General features: G+C 38.0%; 1 protein-coding gene across 1 annotated transcript in view; it reads right to left on the bottom strand.

Annotated features, from left to right (window-relative positions):
• Nucleotides 1-23,875, bottom strand: part of PLEKHG4B (pleckstrin homology and RhoGEF domain containing G4B) — a 210,244-nt gene that overhangs the window by 105,721 nt on the left and 80,648 nt on the right. Inside the window, exon 3 of the mRNA XM_036765907.1 lies at nt 941-2,315. Coding sequence (XP_036621802.1) covers nt 941-2,315 — 1,375 coding nt within the window. The remainder of the gene's footprint in view (nt 1-940; nt 2,316-23,875) is intronic.

Here is a 23,875-nt window from a genome sequence, read left to right on the forward strand (position 1 = left end):
CAACAGCAGCAACAAACTGAAAAATATAACTTAAGACCCAAGAAGCAGATGCTTTATTTGGACTTATTATAATGCTCCTAAGCATTGCATTTAAAGTTATCAATTGAGATGAAGAATTCAGTAATGAAAAACTTTAATCATAACCCCTAGAATATGTGCTATAACCTATTCTAGCTCCTTACTATCATGCCTGGGACATACATAGTAGATGCTTAATGAATGTTTATTGATTGCTTTTAAATGGGTACAATTCTACTATTTAGAAGGGCCAGAGTCACTTCAGAGTCCTGTGTGACTATCATTTGAGCACCTGGCTAGCTAAAGTTTGGAAAGACTCATCATCAGAATGCTGCTCACCAAGCAATAACTCTGATCTTTACGAAGTCCGTACTGAGGTTGTTTCCAAAGCATTACTCCCCTTTTATCTAAAGGGAAATGGAGTTAGTTCAACATATTGCCGTATCTTGTTTCTGTTTCCTGCCCTGAAAACTCCATCAACATCATATACAGAACTGTAGGGGAAAAAAAGACAAGCGATTCCCAGACTTCTGGAAGAGGCTAAGAGAACATTTATCCCACTGAGATTTTTTGTCTTGGATATCCTTGCTATACATGTGTTGTGCCCAAGTCTGTGAGTGTATATATGTATTTGGTGTGAATAAGGGAGGATCCAGAACAATAATTTACCTGATTGCAAAGAGAACTGTCAAACTGATTTGTAGTCTGTGAAAGGAGTGAGTGTACAAACAACATTGACATCTCAAAGGTCTACTCAGAAAGTTGAATAAATAGGCTAAGAGTTTAAGTGAATGAGTCAAAATTTATATACGGACCTTAGATTTTTTAAAAAAGTTGATTGTAAAATAATCTCTCTCTCTCTCTCTCTCTCTCTCTCTCTCTCTCTCTCTCTCTCTCTCTCTCTCTCATCCACCCCCATTACCTTCATCTTCTTTGGTGCATTTGTGACTTTTATCAGTGATGCAGAAGTGGTTGTTGCGGTCCAATTTTTCAGGGCTTAAAGCTTGTCCATTTAAGAGCTTTTTAGGATCTACATTCGATGAATCATCTGAGGAACGACGGGGGTCATGGCCTTTATCCTGGGAACTTTTGTGGGATCGATCCAAGGATTGAGACCTCCTGGGACTAGCCCTCTTTCCAGATACTAAAGAAGATCCAACAGATCCAAGCTGCTTTTCTGATGGCTGGGAACAGGACTTAGGACTCATGTTTCCTCTTACTTCTTCCTTAGAGAGAAGTCTCTCAGAAAAATAACTTTCCTTCTGAGTTGGTTTAGCAGCAGCCCTGACATCTGCTGTTTGCTCATCATTCATTTTAGGTGAATGAATGATTTGGTCTGAGATCTCCTCTGTTATTGACTCCTCTGAGCTGGAGCCAAGGTGCATTGGGTTTTGTAAGGCTTCCATGTATGATTTTCGAAATAGACGTCTAGTCTCAAAATAGGCAGAATCCCTTAGTGGCCGCCGCCTAGCACAAGGACTGCTCAAGTCTGTGCTGAAAGTAATATTTCTTAGGCCAGTCTTCTTCTCTTCCACTGTGTCAGATAATTCCTCAACATGGAGTGCTCTATCTGTCTCCTCACACATCGCAGGGCGTTCTGAAAGGCCCCTCTCTGAAAGGCTAGGACACTCATGGGCAAATACAGCAAGGTTTACATACTCTCCTTCACAATCTCCAGTAGGGGTTCTGGGGCTTTCTAATTCAGTTCTACATTCAGGGGAATGGAGTGGGCTGGATAGGTCACTCCCCGAGCTTCCACGGCTGCAAGACAGCGAGGCCTCCATGACCGTGCAGCCAGTGTCAATGGAAGTAGAGCTACCTCGAGAATGGTTGCTCTCCATGGTTTGCGTGGGTGACTGGGAATCCAGATTATGGCAACTCAATGGGTTGAGCCCTGGGCTGCCTGAATAATTATGAAGGATGGTTTCAGACGTAGGGACAAAGATGGGGTTCATAATGTTGCTCCATGGGGTGCGATAGACCACTGTGCCTGTGGTCAGCAAGCAGCTTTGCAAGGGGAAGCTGGTCCTCTCACAGTTCACATTTTCCAAAAACTCCGCCGTGAAGATGCATCCATACATGGTTTCAGGTACGGTGACTTCTTCCATTCCTTGTCCATGTTGGGCGAGGCATTTCAGAACCAATTTGGCAGATTGCTTCCCCCCTGCGACAACTTGCAGGTAGAAATCTCCTGGCTTGAGCCGTACTTTGTGGAGGGATGCTAGCTGTACCACCACCTTTTCATGGATGCACAGGGGCCAGCCTTCATGGTAGAAAATGAGGCCTGTGTACCTTGCCTGTAAGCCAAGAAGAGAGAGAAACTTCAGTGAAAACAAAGGTGCTCACCCAGACAGGAAACCCTGTCCATTGTCTTGTGAGGTCGGTATGATTCTTAGGAAACTCTGCTTCCTTCCAAGACACAGTAGTGAGCATGTGTACCCAAGATTACAATGAAAAAATCTGTAAAACTGGTACATTTAGTTTTTTGCTGGGATCTGTGATTTTCTGAGTAATGGGAATTTCTAGGAAGGAAATTCCCCCTAACACCGAAGACTAGCAACTGCTCTCCCTATTTATAGTACCAAGAGTCACCATGTGGCAAAGTGACTGGAGTGCTGAGCTTGATGGTAGGAAGACTTGAGTTCAAATCCTACCTCACATACTTACTAGCTGTGTTACCACGGGCAAGTCATTAATCTGTGTTTCAGTATCCTCATCAATAAGTAAAATGAGTGGATTGAGTCCTAAATCTATCATCAGATGCAACCCCTGGACTCGGTTCTTCCTGTCTCCAGTGCCAGCTCTCTATACACTCTTGTCATGCTGCACAGCAGAACTGGTTTTTTTTTTTTACTGGAACACAGCAAAGTATTTTAAAATTTATTTTCGTTTTCAACATTCATTTCCACAAGATTTTGAGTTACAAAGAGAACTGAATTTTTTAATGAACTTACTAAACTTTTCATTGTTCTTCAGTCGTGTTCTACTCTTTGTGACCCCACTTCAGGTTTTCTTGGCAAAGATACTAAAGTGGTTTGCCATTTCCTTCACCAGCTCATTTTACAGATGGGGAAACTGAGGCAAATAGGGTTAAGTGATCTTGCCCAGAGTCACACAGCTAGTAAGTATCTGAGGCCAGATTTGAACTCAGGAAGTTGAGTCTTCCTGACTCCAGGTCTGACATCTAGCTGCCCTTTAATAAATTTAGATTAGCAAACTGAGCATTTATTGAGTTCCTACTTTTGACCCAGTAACTGCTTACCACAAGATAAAATTTAGGCAATGCAACCAGACATCTTGAGAGTTTCTTGCTCCTTGAATTCTGAGACATTAGAATTCAAAATCAGTGAAACACAAATCCAATGTGTCAATTTTAAGCTCTGGTAAAATGAGAGGTTGGTATTATTGATTAAAGTAGCAAATTAACAGGGCAAGATCACATGAACACCACAAGAAAATGATGCCTCTTCTCAAAATTATGTCAGACATCTTCTCTTGATAGCTTCAGTGGCCCAGGTATGAAATGATATTACTCTACCCATGTTTGGAACTCTTACACTATTTCCTTAGTGTCTGACCTGCAAAAATAAATATTTAAATCAGATTACTGAATACAATAAAGCATACAGAGATACCACTCATGCTAAAAGCTCAGAATATAAATTTTCACTGTGAGATCAATTTGAAGTAGGGCACAATTTCTATGTAAAAGTCTAGCTCACTTTATATGACATATATGAAATATAGGTTTAAAGAATTTGTAAATGCATTTGGAGAGCTGGTCACTAATAAGAATCTTTTGTAAAGAGAAGAATAACTTTTTCCATGATATATTTTGTAACTTTGGATTTTATCAACCCATACTCTTAGATTCATTTTTTTCTCTAACTTGCCTCTATTGTATACCTTTTGTCGATTTTTCCTGGAAGAAAAGTTGGCTGCTAACCCACCTATCTCCTTGAGTATTTAGGGTTGAATAAATGGAAAGGAAGGTGGAAGAAAGTTTATTATATCATAATAACTTTCTAATCATAATAACTGTCATTGTTTTAAAGAGACACAAAGGCAAGGGAAGGGGTGTTCAATTTCTGCCCTCAAAGATGTTGGTGATTAAGGGCAATCATCAGGACTCCATAGAAATTTCAGAGGAAAAAGGTATGGTCCAACTTGAGATACAAGAGAGTAAATCAGAGACCATATGAAGTCAAGCCAAAGTTTACTGTGAAAACCAAATCCAGAAGCAAGGCAGAAGGCAGGAAGCAGTCTGAAGCCCTGCAAGTTAATACTGTTGTCAGGAAGAATATACTACAAAGGCAAGCAGTGGTTGTAAGCAATGTGGCAAGATACACTGAAGCAAGTGAAAAATATAACCTAATTCCCAAAGCATTAACATCTGCTTTTTCCACATCTGGCTACATGTCTACCTTCATGTATTCAGCCAAGTTTTTTTTTAAACTTTATAACTTTTATACTCATAATTTTTGTTTTTATAACACCTTCCTTTCTGAATATATCCCTTCTTCCCTAATCAGTGAGCCATCTTTTATAACAAAGAATAAAAATGGGTGGGTAGGTGATTGAAAGCATTAGCAAAACTAACCAACACATCAAAGGGTATCTGACAGTCTATTAGGTAGTCCACACCAATAATTCCCCAGCTCTGCAAAGAGAGAAAGCAGGTATATTTTCTTAATTATTCTCTTAGGACAAGCTTGGTCATTATTAACTATACAGAACCCAGTTGCAGTTTTTTTTCCTTTTCATTTACATTGTCATAATCATTGTATATACAGTTATCCCTTCTACATTACTGGGGTGGAGTGCAGCCCCTAAGATCTGGAAAATCTGCATAAGATTTCTTGGCCCTCCCTTTGTACCAAAGAAATCTGAATTTTTTCTTTTTCTTTTATGGGGTGTTTACAGTATCTTATTGTAAACTTTGGGTTAAGTATTTGGTCATAGGCTCTGTGTCATCTGCCAGTCTTTGCGTGTCATCTGCTGCTTCTGCAAAACTCCCGAAAAATTCTTATGCTGACCCATGACTTATCAAAACCGTGATGGGGAAAGTCATGATGTGGAAGGGATAATTGCATTATTTTCCTCTCTCCTGGGCTTTAGTTTCAGGTTGCTAAATGCCTACTGGACATTTGAAGCCCAAGGTCTTAAACTCAGAATGCCTAAACCCTTCCTTCTTTCAAACTTCCTGATTTCTGTCAAAAGCACCACCATCCTTTCAGTGTCTTAGGTCAACAATCTTGGCATTATCTTTAATCCCTCATTCACCCTCACTCTGGATATCCAATCAAATGCTTAATCTTACCATTTTTTCCTTCACAATAATTACTACATCTTAATTTTTCTGTCTACTTACACAACTACCATCTTAGTTTAGTCCCTCAACACTTCTCACCTGAACTATTACAACAACTTTCTAATTTATTCTTCCTTTTGTAAGTTTCTCTCACTCCAGCCCATCCTACATAATGCTACCAAAGTAACTTTTCTTAAGCACAGATCTGACCAAGTGACTCTCCTACTCAATCAACTCTAGGCACTTCCTATTGACTCTAAGACAAAATATAAATGCCTCAATTTAGTTTTTAAAACCCTATACAACCTGGTTGCCTAGGCCTGGAAACCTATCCTTCTAATCTCCATAGACTTTACTCCTAGTACTCTGTGATCACATCAAACCAGTCTTTTCTTTGTTCTTCCCCACTTACACCTCATTTCCTGTCTCCACATTTTTTGCCTTGACTGTGACTATCTGGAATTAACTTCCCTCTTACTTCCGCCTCAAAGAGTCCCTCACTTCCTTTAAGAGACACTATCTTCTGCATGAAGTCTTTTCTGATTCTCCCCAATGGTCAGTCTTCTTCCCCAATTACATTGCACTTACCTACTTTAGACATGCTACATGTATGGTTTTCCCCATCAGAATGTAAGCTAAATGAATACAGGAATGTTTTTTTTTGTACTTGTATTCTTAGCATGTAGTACAGTGCCAGACACATAGTAAGTGCTTAACAAACACTTGTTGACTGATTAATTCTGCATACTTCACTCTGCATCATTTCATCTAAGTCTCTGTATGCTTCTCTAAAGATAATTTCTTAAAGGCATAGTAATGTTATTGCTCCAATCTTATACTTACCTGGCATGGATGTGACTGTAGATAAGACAGATTATGAAGGACAAGCCAAGAAGCTGCTAGAATTAACATATTCCTATAATACGGTTTAGTTAGCCATTCCCAAATGAATGGGTAATCATTTTGCTTCCACTTCTTTGCTACCACAAAAGTACTTCTTTGAGTATTTTGGGGGATTATGTAAGACCTTTATTTATACCTTTGACCAACTTGGGGTATATCCCTAGCAATCTCTGAATCAAAAGGTATTAATAGTTACTTTTTCTCAGAATGATTCTAAAATATCTTCCAGAATGGTTGGACCAAATCACAGTTTCACCAACCGAGTATTAATGTCTTCTTATGGCTTCTCTAACAATGGCTGCTTTCATCTTTTGTCATCTTTATTAATTTGCCATATGTGCAAAATTGCTTTTGGTCTGTCTTACTCTTGTTATTAGTGATTTGGACAATTTTTCATACGGTTGTTAATAGCTTGTGTGATTCTTCTTTTGAGAAGTTTGTTCATATTCTTTGGTCACTTGTCCATTGGGAATAGCTCTTGGTTTTACATATTTGTGTTCATTCCATGCCTATTTTGGACATTAGACTCTTATAAAAGATATCTGATGCAAAGATTCACCCCTCAATTGGTGACTTCCCTTGTTATTCTAGCTGCATTGATTTTGTTCATACAAAACCTTTCAATTTCATGTAGTCAAACTGATCTGTTTTTGTCTTTGGTGTTCACCTGTATCACTTGTTTGGATAAAATTTCTTCCCCAGTTATATCTGTTATATTGATCTCTTCTAATTTTTTTTCTATGGTGTGGCCTTTACTATTTAGGTTGTATGTCCATTTTGAGATTATTGTTGTATATGTAGAAAAGTATATGTGCATGTGTATATGTATGTACATATATGCATATGTATGGAGAGAGAGAGAGAGAGAGAGAAGAGAGAGAGAGAAGAGAGAGAGAGAATAGCACAGAGGATAGAATGCTGGATTTGAAGAAGACAAGAAGACATGAGTTCAAATCTTGCCTTAGATACTTAGTAGCTGTGTGACTCTGAGCAGGTCATTTAAAATCACTCAGCTTCAGTTTTTTTATCTGTAAAATGGGAGTAATAATAGCACCCACCTGTTGTAAGGATCAAATGAAATAACATATATATTTTGCAAATCTTATAGGGCTACATCTATATGACCACTATGATGATGATGATGATGATGATGATGATAGTGATAGTGATATAAAATGCTAACATGAACCTGATTTTTGCCAAACTGATTTACCAGGAGTTCTTGTGTAGACAAAGTATTCCATCCACGCAAACACACACACACACACACATCGTAAGTAATTATTTTGGGGTTTACAAACACTGGGTTATTGAATTCAATTACGACTCTTCTTTACCTGGAAAATTCTACCAATCTAGTCTTCTATTTTTCTAACCTAGCACCAAATAGATGGTCCTAATACTCAAACTAGAGAAAGACAAAGGAAAAAACAAACACAATACCTCTATGATATGGGATTCTACTTTTCTCTTGCTCTTGTTTGCATGCACGCTCAGGGGTGGGGAACCTGTGACCTTGAGGCCATGTGTGGCCCTCTAAGTCTACAAATTCAGCCCTTTGACCAAATTCAAACTTAATTGTTCTGTGAAGTTACTATTCAGTCATAGGGCTATACTTGAGGACCTAGAGGGACACATGTGGCCTCATGGCCTCAAGCTCCCCACCCCTGCACCAGGTGATCTCCTCCACTGTCTGGCCCTCCCCTTTCTCCTTCCCAGTGGTTCTCCCAGAAGTAGACTTTTAGTATTTTCCCACTCTCCCACTTACCCCAGGAGCCAAAATTGCTAGATATGATTCTGCCCACGTACAGTGGCAGGATGGTATTTTCTTTCCCCTTCCTCAGCATCAACTCACCATCTATATGAATTTGTTCAGTCCTAATGTGGGGGGGGGGAGGGTGATGAATCAAGCCTGATAATTTACTGAGAATTTCAGTCAATTAGGGAAACAATACAGACTTCACAAATTACATGTTTTCATCCATTCCCATCGGAAGGTAGGTTTTACTTTCTAGGAAGATTTGCTCCAAAGTCATCTTGTAGCAAACTATAGCAACAGTGGGGAGCATAGGAAGGACAGGGAATGGCAGATCAAAAAGAAGCAGCAAAAAAGGAATTGGGACTTTTTTCTTAAATGGAGAGTGTAACATTTCTCACTTCCTCTGATTTCCTTTCACACACTTGACACCTAACATGTGACTACTGTGCGTGTTCTTAGTTCCTGTTACCTGACTGCCTCTTCTTTCAGTGTCAAATTCTTTTGTGATCAGAGTCTATTCACTTTGAATTCCCTACGTCTTTAAGTGGGGTCTAGAATGAGCTACTGAATGCAGAGGTGAAATGCCCAGGAAGACAATGTCACTGGTAGCTTTGTCTGAAAAGAGAGATGTGGAGGAAAGAGGGCACAAAGATCTGTTTGTCTGAGATGCGTTACTTTATGCCTTCTGAAAGAGCCAGGAATTTGATTAGAATACTAGAATACTGCCAGAAACTAAATACTTTCTGTCTCATGTTCCCCATTATAGTGCACAAGTTTTCTTTACACTCAATTATTCTAAGAAATTATGTAGGTCATGAGGAGAAAAAGCAAGTGATTTGGAGTCAGAGAACCTGAGTTCAAAATCTGCCTCCATTACTTTACTGCCTATATGACCTTGGTCAAATCTTTTTTCCTCCTCTGTGTCTTAGTTTCCTCATCTATAAAATAAGGGTTTTCAGATTAGATCACCTTTAAAGCTTCTTCCAGATGTAAATCCTATGATCTTAGAGATAACAAATCTTATGCCTCAGTTTCCTCACCTGTAAAATGGGGATAATAATAGCTTACCTCTCAGGGTTGTTGTTGAATTGGTTAAATGACTGGATCTTTAATGGATCCGTGTCAACCTCAAGAGAGGTTTCAAGTGGAGTGCCCTTAGGAGGACTCCTTTACCCTGTTCTATTTTTATCAATGACTTGGGGAAGCTACCAAACTTTTAAATTTTGAAAGCACTTTACTTATATTATCTCATTTGATCCTCATGAATACATCTGGGGTAGGTGCTATAAATAATTACCTGTTTTACAGATGAGGAAACTGAGGCTGAGAGAGTTTAGGATTCGTCCAGGGATAAAAAGTAAGGTGGAATTTGAACTCAGATCTTCCTGATTTCAAGGCCAGTGCTCTAACCTCAATCTAGCTGCCTCTTGTAAATGATACAACCAAGGAAGGGTTTAATTACTACATTAATTGTAGCAACCAGAATCCAAAATATCAATAGGCTAGAAGGATGGGCTGAGTCTAAAATGAAGATTTTTGGAGAATAATTTAAATGCTTCTATGTAGGTTTGGAAATTTTATTGCATAGGGACAGAATGAGAAAGATGGGACTAAGTAACTGTTTATGTGAAAAAGACCTTCAAGTATTCTTCTAGCTCTGAATACTGTGAGTTGATTTCATGGGAGTTTTAGTTGATTTCAGAGAGTCAGGGATGTGATGTAGTTGCCAAAAGAACTAAAGTAAATTTAGGTTAAATTAACGTCCAGAGGAAGGGGAAGATATATCTAGTTCTGCTGTATTTTGTCCTAGTTTGGACTATATTTGGAATGCTGTATTCAGTTCTAAGAGCCACATTTCAAAAAGGAAATTGACAAACTAGAGCATGTCTAAAGGAAGGAGATAAAACTAATGAGGACACTCAAAAATCAAGCATTATGAGAATGGGTTATTAAAATTTTAATTTCTTATTCTATTAGCCTGGGTATTTTATACTTTTGTAGACATTCATCCATTTTATTTAAATTGTCAACTCTATTGGCATACAATTGGGCAAAATAGTTGCTAATAATTTTCTTTATTTCTTATTAATCCATTATGATTTCTTTTTTGTTTTTAATAGCTAGCATTTATATATCACTTTAAGGTTTGCAAGTATGCAATTTACAATGTATATACATAACGACAATAGCATAAATATATGTTATTTCATTTAGTCCTCACAACAACTTTGGAGGTACTATTATCATTCCCATTTTTGATACTGGTAATTTGGTTTTCCTCTTTCTTTTTTAATCAGACTAGCTAAAGATTTATTTATTTTATTGAGAACCAAGCCATATGAAGGCCAGGTGAAGGTAGACAGAATGTCTACCCTGCAATAGGCGGGATATGATAGCAATCTTCAAACTGATAAGGGCTATCATATGAAGGAGTAATTCTACTGGTTTTACGTGGCTCCCAATTTGAGTACTAGGAGTGATGGTTGGAAATTACAGAAAGGCAAGTTTTGGCTCCCACAAGGCAAACCTTTCTCACAATTAAAGTGTGCCCACAGTGGAAGAAGCTTCTTATGAGATAGTAAGTTTTGCATTAGTGGAGGTCTCTGAATTGTCACTTATTAGGGAAATTACAGAAGATATTCCTGATAGAGTACATGTTTGGACAATGTGACTATTCTAGATCTCCTGCTTGCTACTTAGAACTTTGTATCCTCTACCAACACAGATTTCATCACAGTTCTCCTTCCAAGGTTTCTGCAAAAATTTTAAATAGTCCTAGTAATACTCTCATAAGGACCTCGCTCTTTACATCTTTTTTTCTGTCTGGAGAAGTAGTTATTTTTTCAATTGAATTGCAAAAACATTTGAGAAGGACCTACAAACAACTCTGCTAGGTTTTGAAATACAAGAAAAGATAGACTTTTTGCCCTCAGAAAGTTTGAACATGTTTCATACATGTAGGTAAGTTTAATAACAGGAAGAGTATGATTGGGGCAAAAGAGAGATCCAAAGAGAGATCACGTTGAGTCTGGGGAACCACAAATAAATCATTTTGGCTGGAACATATGGTACATGAAAGGGACTAATATATATGAAAGAAGTCTGGAAAGGTAGGTCAGAACCAAGATGTGAAAGGCCAAAAGGTGCCAAAAGGATATAGAGCCAGAAATGTCCAACAATCAGATGATGGAGTAGAATTCTGAGGACAGATCAGGGTTGAGTATAAAGAACTGAATCATCCTTGCATAAGTGGTAACTGAATCCATGAGATCAGATGAGAAGAAGAGAAGGCTCAGGACAGAGCCTTAGGGGACAGCCATATGTAGAGGGGATGAGGATGATAATGACCCAGTAAAGGAAACAGAGGTGTTGTCAAACAGGCCAGAGAAGAAGCAGAAGAGAATTTCCTCTGGAAGCCAAGGGGGAAGAGAATACCTAGAAGGAAGAGACGTTGAATGATGCAGAAGGGTCAAGGAGAAGGAAAATTCAGAAAAAAAGTCATCAGATTTAGGAGGTAAGAGGATATTGGTGGCCTTTGCTTTTTTGTTTCTAAATAAGTTCCCCATATATGAAAAAACAAGTCCCCAACCAGTGTTTCCATTTTTAATACAGTTTTGTAGTTTCCCTTTCTGTATACATTTTGTTGTGGAATCATTTTTCAGTTGTACCCCAACTCCTTGTCACCCCATTTGGGGTTTTCTTGGCAAAGATACTGAGTGGTTGCTATTTCCTTCTCCAGCTCATTTTACAGATGAGGAAACTGAGGCAAACAGGGTTCAGTGACTTGCCCAGGATCACAGAGCTAGTAAGTATCTGAGGCCAGATTTGAACTCAGGAGGAAGAGTCTTCTTGACTCAGGGGCTGGTGCTCAACAGTGCCACCTAGTCACTCCTTCCGTATACTTTCTACCTGCGTTTATTCCTGCAGACATCATGTTGCCCTTTCTTCAATATGTTATATTTACTTAAGTTATTCAGTGACTGTATCTTTTCTTAGTAATCCTACCAACTTACCCAGTGTGGAAGAGAGGTACCAAAATTTAAATGTTAATCAAAATAAAGGACTCAAAATGAGATTTCTCAAAACTTACTTTTTCCTCCTTATCATCTTATCAATAGAGGCCCCCTCTAAACAAAATGAAATTGGGCTAGGTGCGGAGGATGTGGGTAGGCAGTGATTAATATTAGGTAACATTTAGCCAATCAGCACAGTTGTTAAGCTGACTCATTTTCCTTCTTTATGCTTTCTTTTCCCTTACTCTGTTTCAGTTAAACCTGCTAAGGGGTTATTTATTTCCCTGGATTCTCTTCTATGATAAACTTCTATCCACTTATAGGCAACAAGGAGACTAACCCCCATTGTTCCTTTATTGGTGAGAATTCTTTTCCCTTGGGAATGGCACACCAGCTTTTCCATTCCCACTGACTCCTCTCAAAGGACAGAGTACAGAGCTCTCATGGTCCATTGACTGCAACAATCGAAAGTTGTTGCTAGCTAGGAAGGAGACGTTATGTCCTAAGGAGGAGTGTCTACCAGTCCATTCCAAAAGGACTTCACATTCTTTTACCATGTTATTATGTAAATTATGGTCCATTTCATCCAAATTATGGGCATGCCTTTATGCAAAAAATGAATGTACTCAACAATTGTGTCTCTTAGCATTTATGAGAAATACGGTAAATCCCCGGTGTTTTTCCCACACATTTTCATAAGCAGAACACAAATCTTGAAAGACAAAGCTACACAGTAAAAACATGAAATAACTTGGTCTATAATGCATAAATTGGTCTTGTTCCCCAACCCTATGTTATTAAGAGCATTCTACTGCTTGGAAAGTACAGATAGGATAAATATATAGCATAATGAAAATAGCTCTGAATTTGGAATTGGGAGACATGGGTTAGAATCTCAGCTGTTATGTACTAGCTCTGGGCCCATGGGCAGTCTTAACCATTCTGGGCCCCAGTCTCCTCATCTGTAAAAGAATTGGGCCCTAAATTATCTCAAAGTTTTCTTTTTGCTCCAGATATCATTTTGGGGGGAAGGGCGGTTAATATCCAGACCTATGATTTTATAATTGTAGTGAATCATTTTTATTTATCCTTTTCTCTTTATTCTCTGGCCTTGAGTGAAAAATACTCCCACTACCAATGTAGAATGATTGACAACTTAACTACAGCTGATAGTCTTAGCAAATTGCTAGGTGGCTCAGAGGTCAAGGAACTTTCCCAGAGTCATCCAGGCAATATATATATATATATCAGAGGTGTGACTTGTCTTCTGGACTCTAAGGCCTAGTATTCATTACCACTCACTGGATCTTATCCTTTGATGTGCTCCTATGAAATGCCTTTTCCAGAAAATAGGTGTGGTTGGTTAAGCTTTATTGATGTAAACTGAAAAGGAAAATAAAATCTGCCATGGGTTTACTACAATACACAAGTGATTTGTATCTTGATGGCTGACATTACATGCTGGAGGAAAAAAATAGCAAGTTTTGCCTTGCTTCTGTACTTCTTCCCCATGGGCTATGAAGCAAGGGGCATTTTAGCTTCCAGAAAAACCATTTTCTTGGCTTTGGTTCCAGATTTCAATTTAATTTTAAAAAAAGCCCAATAATAGTGAGTTATCAGGGAACCAAAGAATGAGAATAAAGGGGCAGATAAAAGCCAGTCAACCAAGCCTGAGTTAAAAAGTCATCAAGATACCAATTTTTTCAAGTCACTCCAAGAGCCAAATATATACAATGGAGGCAGGTAGGCAGACAGACAGAGGACTTGAGGGCATCAGAAGGAGACAAAATTATTCCTTATCTTTAGCATGGTCAGGTCCATGACCTCTTTACAAACTTCCTCTTGGTAACCAAGAAAGTTTGCTTCTCCAAAGTTCTGTCTAGGTTTGATCTGAGCCCTCTAGGCACAGGGTGACCCTCTTAAGCATGCAGAACTCTTGTGAATGTGGGATCCAATGACATTCCTCTCTCCTCCCTCCCAAAACTTACACAGGTAGATGGGTAATGAGAGGCTATGATTAGGTTGACCATAAGAGAAGAGGGCAATCATATGATCATGATCCATGGGTTCCCAGTTCTCATTTTACTTTAGAATTCACAAAACTTTAGGCTTAAACATGAACATCATTCAGAGTTGACTTGTCTGAAGGAAGACTTTGTGAGAAGCCTTTAGTTGTGAATGTGATATTTCCTTTCCCAATCATTAGACTCAAGTTTAGTTGTGAACTTGTAGGATCATGGATTCACAGATCTAGGGCTGGAAGGGACTTTGGAGGAAACTCTTGCCCAGGTGACTCGCCCAAAGTCACCCAGGTGGGAAACCTATGAAACAGGATTGAAACCCAGTGTTCTCTGCCTCTTCAAGACCTTTGGGCAACCTGATTTTTTTTTTAATCTTGCGGACTTTAAAAAATGGAGCTCTCAGAGGAGGCCAAGGAATCCAAGGCCAAGATTTGGTTCATTCTTTAACACTGGGTTGGCCAAAGAGAATTTCAAGGCAAAAGAAATTCAGCTTTGTGTTTCACAGGCATCCCGGGGCACTGTGCAAGCAGTTTCTTCAGAGCTCTAAACTAAGCTTCTTGGGAAGAGAGGCAATGATTTCTTGGGGCAGCCAAGTGTCATGTTTCCTTGGTAGACTTGTGGGAAACTATGAGCTAGATGCTTTGGAAACCTTCCTCCTGGTGTCATATGAGTCTTTGTTAAGCTGCGGAAGTTGGTGGCCATATGGAACCATGATTGTCAGATATCTTCACATATCCATTATTTGCACAGAAATGGGATTCAATAATAATCTAGACAACTTTCATCACTACTATTAAGCAGACATAGAAAGAAATGGATGTGATCCAAGCAGCATTGTTTACAATGTATTGTCTATCATTCAATCAACCATCATTTTAAAGAACCTACTCTGTGCCAAGGAGACACAAAAACAAAAGTAAAATAGCTTCTGCCCTCAAGAAGACAGGTATAAAATACATCATAAGTAGTTTTGTTTATTATCCAATTGTGCCTCCCCATTCTTCATTCTTTTGGTAGTAATTAGAAAAGCAAAACAACTGAAAAAAATAGATACCTATAAAAGTAAACTATAAAAAACCAAATCAAATTACTTTTAATCACCATGTGTTTTAAATAATTGTGAAGCACTGAAATGGTTTACATTTAGGGAGCTGGAGGGCATTTCAGAGACCCTTTCATATAGACCAAGTCTGAAACCTCTTTACAATGTCCTTGACAGGACGCCTAATTAGTCATCAAGCCTCTGGAGGAAGAAGTGCAGAGACTAGGAACTCATTACCTCCAGAGGCAGTCCATTCCTTTTTTGGACAGTTTTAATGGTTTTTCCTCACGTTGAGTTGAAATCAATAAAGTTGCCTCCCTATAACTTTCTCACCTATGGCTCTTAATTCTGCCATACAAAACAAATCTAACGCCTCTTCCATGCAATAGCCAGATAGAGCTGGATAAAGAATTTATCTAGGGATTAGTATATGACAGGTACCATACAAATTAAGCACTGGGAATACAAATACAAGCAAAAAGAAAGACAGTTCCTGCCCTCAAGGAGCTTATATTTTAATGGGTGAAGACAACACATAAAAGGGAGTTAAAAAGGAGAGCGAGAGTTGGAGGCTGAGGCAAGTTAGAGGTTGGCATGGCTGGCTGGCATGAGTGGTTCCTCAAATATAAGTTCTTAGGAGGAGCTGGCCCATCAGAGGAGAAGGAGGAGGAAGTCTCAAGAGTGGAGGTATTGCCAGTCTGTGAGTACAGTGGCAGGGAGATGGAAAATGGTTTGGAGGAGTCTAGGGCTAAGGAGGGTTAGACGTGTCAACTCCTTGGCTCCTCAAATTATTGACAATGATCAAGTTTCCTGTAGTTCTCTCTTCTCTGGGCTAATTATCTCCAACTAATCCTTGTTTGGAAGTTTCTAGTCCTCTCAACATCCTGGACATGCTCCTCTGGATGCCCTTAAAATTGCCAATATCTTTTTGAAAATTTTTTTCCCAGTTATACATAAGGATAATTTTTAACATTCATTTAAAAAAATTTGAGTTCCAAATTCTTTACCTCTTTCCCTCCTCTTGCCCCTCCCTGACAACACCTCTTTTAAGATGCATGTCCCAGAATTAAACAGAGTATGACAGGAATGGTCAGATTAGGGCAGGTGTCCCCAATCTAGGGGCCACGAATTTCATTTTTAAATATTTTTTGTAATTATATTTCAATACAATTGGCTTCCTTTGTAATCCTGATCAATATATTTTATATATTTAAAAACATCATTCTGAGAAGAGATCCATAGGCTTTACCAGGAACCTCTGGCCTAGAGCAAAGTAAAGCTGGACTATTGCCTCTCTCACTCTGGATGCTATAATTATAATAATAGCTAGTATTTATATAGCAATTTAAGGTTTACAAAGCTCTTTACAAATATTATCTCATTTTGTCCTCACAATAATCCTGACCACTATTATTATCTCCATTTCAGAGATGAGGAAACTGAGGCAGACAGGTTAAGTGACTTGCCCAGGGTCACATAGCTAGCGAGTGTCTAAGGCTAGATTTGAATTCAGATCTTCCTGACTCCAGGCCCTGTGTTCTTTTCATAGTAATTTTTTGAAAAAAACTTTTATTGATATTTTCTGTTTCTTACATTACCATAATACCCCATGTATCTTACCCTCTGCCCTTCTCAGAGAGCTATCCCATAGAAAAAATAATATTTATTTAGAGAGAAAAGTCAGTACAACTGATTGGTGCATTGAAAAAGTCTGAAAACATGTGCACTGTGTAACACTTGTGGACCTCCCACCTCCACAAAGGAGTAGTAGCTCATATCTCTTCATTTGAATCCCACTTGATTTTTATAATTTTGTTAATTTATTTCTGATTTTTTGGTATGTAGTTCTTTCTACTTACACTGTCATAGTTGTTTATATTGTTTTCTTGGCTCTGCTTACTTCACTCTGCATCAATTCATACAGATCTTTCTATGGTTCTCTGTATTCATCACACATGTCATTTCTTACATCACAGTAATATTTCATTATTTCATGTAATGTGTTTAGCCTAATTGATGGGCATTTACTTTGTTTCCAATTCTTAGCTATCACAAAAAGTAAAAATACTGCTATAAATACTTTTGAATACATGGGGACTTTTTTTTTTTAACTAACGGCTTCCACGGAGTATAAGCCCAGTAGTGGAGTTTCTGATTCAAAGGGTATGGACATTTTAGTTACTTCACTTACATAATTCCAAATTGTTTTCCAAAATGGTTGTACTATTTCAGAGCTCCACCAACAATATATTAGTGTGCCTATCTTCCCACAACCTCTCCAACATTGACTATTGCCATTTTTTGACATTTTTGCCAGTTTGCAAGGTGTCAGATGAAACCTCAAGGTTGCTTTGATGTATATTTCTCTTAATATGAGTGATCTGGAGCCCCTATACTCCTATTAATGTGGGCTAAAAGCACATTAGTGATTTTGGAAGGTTTCTCTGGTTACACTAGGGGCAGGAGTCTGTCATTTACTATGTAGCCTTGAGAAAGCCACAAACCCTCTGAACCTCATCTTCCTTAATTGCAAAATGAAAATGGGACTAGATGAACTCTAAGGTCCCATCAAGCTCTAAAAAATCATTGATTCTATGATGAGAGCTGAACAAATGCAAATTCTTATCATTATCCCTATTAAGTTCAATCATAGCGTTAGCCCGCTAGTCTAGCCAATTTAGTATTTTCTTATTTTAGTTCTGTCATTCAGTGTATTAGACTTTCCCAGCCCCAGGCTTCTGTAATATGAGGTCAGCCACAAATCAGATAGGAATGCCAGCTGTATCTTCAGTCAAGTCATTGATAAAAGTGCTGAACAAAACCAGGCCAAGGGCACCAATGTGAAAGCCACATCTGATAAACAGACGATTTATTTTTTCTTCAAAAGCATAAATATAACACAAACAGTTAATTTAGAGAGACAAAATTTGGATCTTATCTGAAGCCAAAAGGCAGAAAATGGGAAAGAAATGAAAATTTTTATTTCTCTAGATCACTATTGGGGGGAGAGGACAGGGAAGGCAGAATATTGATCTACAATAGTTGCCTCAACTTGACAGAATTGAATCCAATCATTAAGAGTGTCATCTTGGAAGATAAACATTGCTATAATTAATAGATTTAAAATAATGCAAAACTTTTGGCTCTTCATGAGAAAAGAATTAGAGAATACAGAGCCTTCAGTAGATTTTTCCCATCTCACCCTCGCTCTAGCAAATGTAAATCAAATTACTAGGTCTGAGAACTTTTATAACTTGATTTTGGGCTACTTCAATTTTCTACTCTAGATTACAGATTTGTAATGAGACAATGGAAAAATTCATACTAAAATGTCTTTGATAATATCATATTCTCAGATACAAAATATATAAAACCATCCAAAATCTTTAATACTATAACTGAATCTGGCTACACAAACAGTGTCTGTGACAGTGATCAAATTAAGGGCTGACTATTCAGTTTCAGTCCACCAGAAGGATGTGTCTGTAACTCATTGTGTTCCAAAAGAGCTGCTTCTAATAGCTGGAAAGAAGAAGCATACAATTTAGGGATGCTAATAAAAATGAGAGCTCACAATTTATACAGAGCTTTGCTACTGTTGAAGCAGCTTCTCAGTTGATCCTCATAAGAACCCTGTGAGGGAGGGAAGGAGAGCAAGAAATATCATCGATTTTTTTGTGAGAGGAAACTGGGCCTCAGGGTCACAAAGCTAGTAAGTGGTAGGGCCAAAATTTAAAGCCAAGTCTTGAGACTCCTTCTCCTCTAAACCTCTAGGAGTAACAGAGAAAAGTCAAATCCACTTAGAGACCTGAATTCTTTTAAATCAGTGGTTTTCAAGGGATCTGGGGGAGGGAGGAATAGTGAAAGGGGGGAGGTGCCCCCAGGGAGCCATATCAATACTCAACATTATTCCTAGGCTAGGACAAAATGCAAGTCACAAGTAAACAGCAAGTTTATTTTTAAAAGTGCATTTGTCTGATGAAATAATTGGGAAGGCCTGTATGGAGTTGATATAGCGTGAAGTGAGCAGAACCAGGAAAACAATTTATACGGAGGCAACAGCTTTATAAAAGAAAACAACTTTAAAAGCCTTTAGAATTCTGATCAATACACATAATGATGAATCACAATGCCAGAGGACTAAAGAGGAAGCATACTACCTACCTGCTGGCAGGGAAATGATGGTCTTAAAATGCAGAATGAGACCTGCATTGTTGGACACAGCCAATGTGGAAATTTGTTTTACTGGATATGCATATTTATTACAAAGGCTTTATTTTTATTTGTTATTGTGCTATGTGGGAGAGGGGAAGTGAGAGGGAAAGATAATAGATTCACATAAATAAAATGCAAAAAGGTGTATTTTTCATTACAGATTTGAGGCAGAGCAGTATGGTAAGATATTGTGCTGGACTTGGAGTCAGGATGACCTGGGGGTTCAAATCATGCCTCAGACAGTTCTCAGATGTGTGACCCTTGCTAAGTCACTTGATCTCTCAGCCTCAGTTTCCTCATCTGTCAATTGGTGATAATAATAGTTCCTATCTCCTAGGATTGCTGTAAGGACCAAATGAGATCATTTAAGTAAAGCGCTTTTCAAACTCAAAATTATGTGTATATATATATATATATTTATATGTGTGTGTGTGTATATATATATATACACACACACAAAAATATTAGCTTATATTGTGATTGCCAGAAAGATTATTGAACATGTATCCATAATAATAGTTATTTACCCCCAAACACCACAAGACCTTTTCCTATGGTGGTGGTAAGTGAACCAGGAGCACTAAAAGTTTAACACCATTGAGCAGTGAAGATTCCCAAAAGTATTATAAGGATATATTTTCTAAGCATGAATTTTGTTTTTCAAAGTGCCTAACTCCCTCTTTAATCTAATTTAAATACATTTAATGAAAATTTAATGTACAATTTGTTATAAATACGTATTCATGTATAAGATATAAAAGTTTATTTATAATGAATAGATTTAAATAAATCAGCAACCAAAGAGTAAATAGCTCTTCTTCTGAAGTACCCTAGTTCTACCGGTGGCATGGCTAAGCTCCCAGTTGCCTGGCCTTGAAATTTTGTATTGTTTTGTTTTGATTCTTCCCTTTCTTTTTTCTGATATTCAACTGGTTGATGAGTCCTGCCGAGTCTGACAATGCAATCTTTCTCACCCATGTCCCTTTTCCTATTCCCACTGCCACTGTTCAAGCCCTCAAATTCTCATTGCTTTAGAGTGGGAAAGAACTTCAAAGGTCACTTATTCCCACCATCTCCTTTTACAGATGAAGAAACTGAGGCCAGAAGAGAGATTGGTTGCCTAAGGTCATGCAGATAGTAAGCAGTAGAGAATTCAAACTCAGATCCTCTGACTCCAAACCCAGAGCTCTAATGATTACATTAATCTCCTAATAGGTGTCCTGTCTCCAGTCTCTGCTCCTTCCACTTCTTCTAGAGCTCTAATCATGTTACTCTCCAACTCAGATGCCTTCAAAAATTTCCTAGGGAATCATGTACAAAGCGCCCAGTTTGGCATCCAACCACTCTGGGTTCCTATACAGTCTTCCTGGCCTTCCCTTCCACAGAGTGCCAGTCAAGCTGAACTTTCTCTCCCTCTCTGTTTCTGCTTAGGCTATTCTCTCTTCCTGTAACATGTCCCTTTACTTTATCTCAAAATCCTTCCTATCCTTCTGGACCCAGTTCAGATGCCACCACTTGTCAATGAAGCCCCAATCTCCCTTATGATTTCTTGCTCCTCTGAACCATCACTATGCACTATGCCTCTTTGAATATGTGTGTATAATATACATGCATATACATATTTACACATACATATATATATATGCATGCACATATATGCACACATACATATACACATACATATATACACACATAGAGTAGGGGTTCAATAAATATTTGAGTTTGAAAGACTAGGCAGGTATGATGACAAATCTTTGTTACTTATATTACAAAGGAACTAAATGTCACAGTAGTAGAGCACTGGGCCTGGAGTCAGGAAGACATGAGTTCAAATCCAACCTCAAATACTTACTGTGTGATCCTGGGTAAGCCACTTACCTTCTGTCTGCCTCAGTTTCCTGAATTGTAAAATGAGGGTAATAATAGCAGCCAGGGTTGTTGTGAGTATAAAATGAGATAATATTTGTACAGTACTTTGGAAACCTTAAAAACACTATGTAATTGTGAGTTATTATTATTAATTCACAATATATAGCTTCTAAGTAGAAGGCAAGTATCAGGTAAGAAATACAGTCCTTCCTAGTTACAACAGGATTCTATGTTTCAGGGGAAAAACAATCCTAAACTTTTTGAAAACAAATACTTTGATTATCCCTCCCCCTTCACTCCCCAGTTCCCTAGGGGAATTCTAAATTAGAAAGAGCAACCACTATAAATCTTCAAGTCATTTTCTGAATAGTTCCAGTCCTGAGAAAATTCTAGTTTGTAAAGTACAGATGTGGGTAAATCTTCCTCTTTCTCTTCCTGTCCTTGGCTTTGAATGTTTTCTCCAATGCTCTCCTAAGCTTATTTACACAGTGGGTTTCAACAGAAGGTCATGTTGGTTCTTTCTTTTTTTTTAAAAGAAAAGTTGTCTTATTCAAAAGAGCTAGGAAGAGCTTTACTGTTTAAATGCATCACTCAGGTGCTCTTCTAATATGTGATGTCCAGCTTTTTAGCAGGATACTAACAAGGAGATGAGGAATCTAAATTTTTTTTTAATTTTTAAAATTTTTTTATTTTTATTTTTTGAGGAATCTAAATTTCAAAAGACTGCTAAACAGATGCAAACATCCCCAGGGTTGTGAAACATTGGTTTAAGTGACAATAAATTAATCACAGCAACTATGTCAACATTCTAAAAAGAATCATAACTTGGGAGACCCCCAGGAAAAGATAGGAAATGTTGCCATCTTCTCCAGATTCTCAAGAATACCTGCTTCTGAACTTAGATATAATCTTTAAAAAACAGCTGTAGATTTCATAGGGACAATTGCAGCCCAGCTGTACTGGGGGTTAATAATAGCTAATAATAATAACAATATTGGGGCAGCTAGGTAGAACAGTGAGTAGAGCACCGGCCCTGGAGTCAGGAGGACCTGAGTTCAAATCCAGTCTCAGACACTTGACACACTAACTAGCTGTGTGACCGTGGGCAAGTTGCTTAACCTCAATTGTCCTGCCTTCCCCCCTCCAAATAATAATAATAATAATATCAACCATTCCATTGCACACACAGTAGATTTTCACCTCAATAACTGGTGTATTTACACAAGGGGGAAAAAGCTAAAAGGGAGATTAAAAAAACTATTCATATTATGCCTCACTTTTTGGTATTCCATTTTGTTTTCATATATCTTCATTTTAAAACCAATATATTTAGGACAATCAACATCTACAAATGGTCGAGATCTCTGGACCCTTCAGAGGGTGTGTGTTATCTATCTAACCATCCATCCATCCATCCATCCATCCATTCATCCATCCAAGAAAGGTGTGGGACAGATTAACAGCAAGCACATGACACTATGGTAAGGGCTTTCCAGAGAAATTTAGGGCAGGTAGAGCCTTAGGAACTTACCATCACAAACAATCATTAATCCAGTGCTTTAAATAGTTTTAAAAAATAGAATAGTGTGAACAGTGAGAGTCCAAGAGTTGTGAATGAAGAGTCACATCTCTAGGTAGATATTAGAGAAATTTCATCTTCAAGAATCAGGAGTGGGGAGGAAAAAAAGTCAGACAGTAATTCAAATGAGCATTTTGGGTGAGAAGTCATCTGTCTGCCCATAGCTTTTTAGAATGGGAAAATTCAAGTTGAAGCCATTAATACATTCCTGGGCTGGAGGAAGAGATGCCAGACATTACTCAGCAAACAATACTGTACTTTCATGTATCTCGGGCTCAGCAAAGCAGCCTCCCTTGAACTAATGATAATATTTAGCAAGGTTGAAGATAAACATTGGTTTCTCCAAGCTCTTGTGAGGTCATGATAACCCCCTGTCACCTTCTTCTGTCTCATGTATTTTTATCTGTCAGCACAGAGGGGATCAGGTGAATTAAGATAACAAAAAAGAATTATGCTGGGCCTGAGTATCAATTGGATTGTAAATCAGTGCTATGGACTCATTTACATAATATAGTGCTTGAGGAACAAACACTAAAACCTCCCAAATGCGAACTTCTATAATTCAAAATTTGTAATGAGTTGACCAAGGCCTAAACCATGGTTCACCTTTGTTTAGCAAACTCTTTTATGAAAAAAAGTGCAATTAATTAGCAAATACCAGGCAAGAAGTACAATGTTCAAATATTTAAGAGAAGAAAGCTTTCACATTCCACCTCCAATGTCCTTAGACACTTGGGAAGCACCTATTCATACACAATACCTAATTTCAAATCATTCTTTTATTTATATATTCTTAAAATTTAAATATAATTTAAACTTATGTTTAAAATTTAATTTAAAATTACCTTAAATTTATTTATCTTTTATTATTTATTAAAGTAGCTCTCCTATGGAGGCTGCAAAGCAACATTTGTTTCATTTACAATGCGTATTACAATTCTTGTTTATCCATGGGCTATTAAACCAATGAATTAATTCAGTATTAACAGTAGTAGTTATCTAATGTCCAATGACCCAGATGGCTCTGGAGGAGAAAGTGAGGCTGATGACCTTGCACAGCCCTCCCTCACTCAAATCCAAATCAACTCCAAGTCATGTCATCATTCCCTGATGTCATGGTCCTCTTGGAAAACGAAGGACAAATA

This window comes from Trichosurus vulpecula, chromosome 1, assembly GCF_011100635.1.
Source record: "Trichosurus vulpecula isolate mTriVul1 chromosome 1, mTriVul1.pri, whole genome shotgun sequence".
Taxonomy (NCBI): domain Eukaryota; kingdom Metazoa; phylum Chordata; class Mammalia; order Diprotodontia; family Phalangeridae; genus Trichosurus; species Trichosurus vulpecula.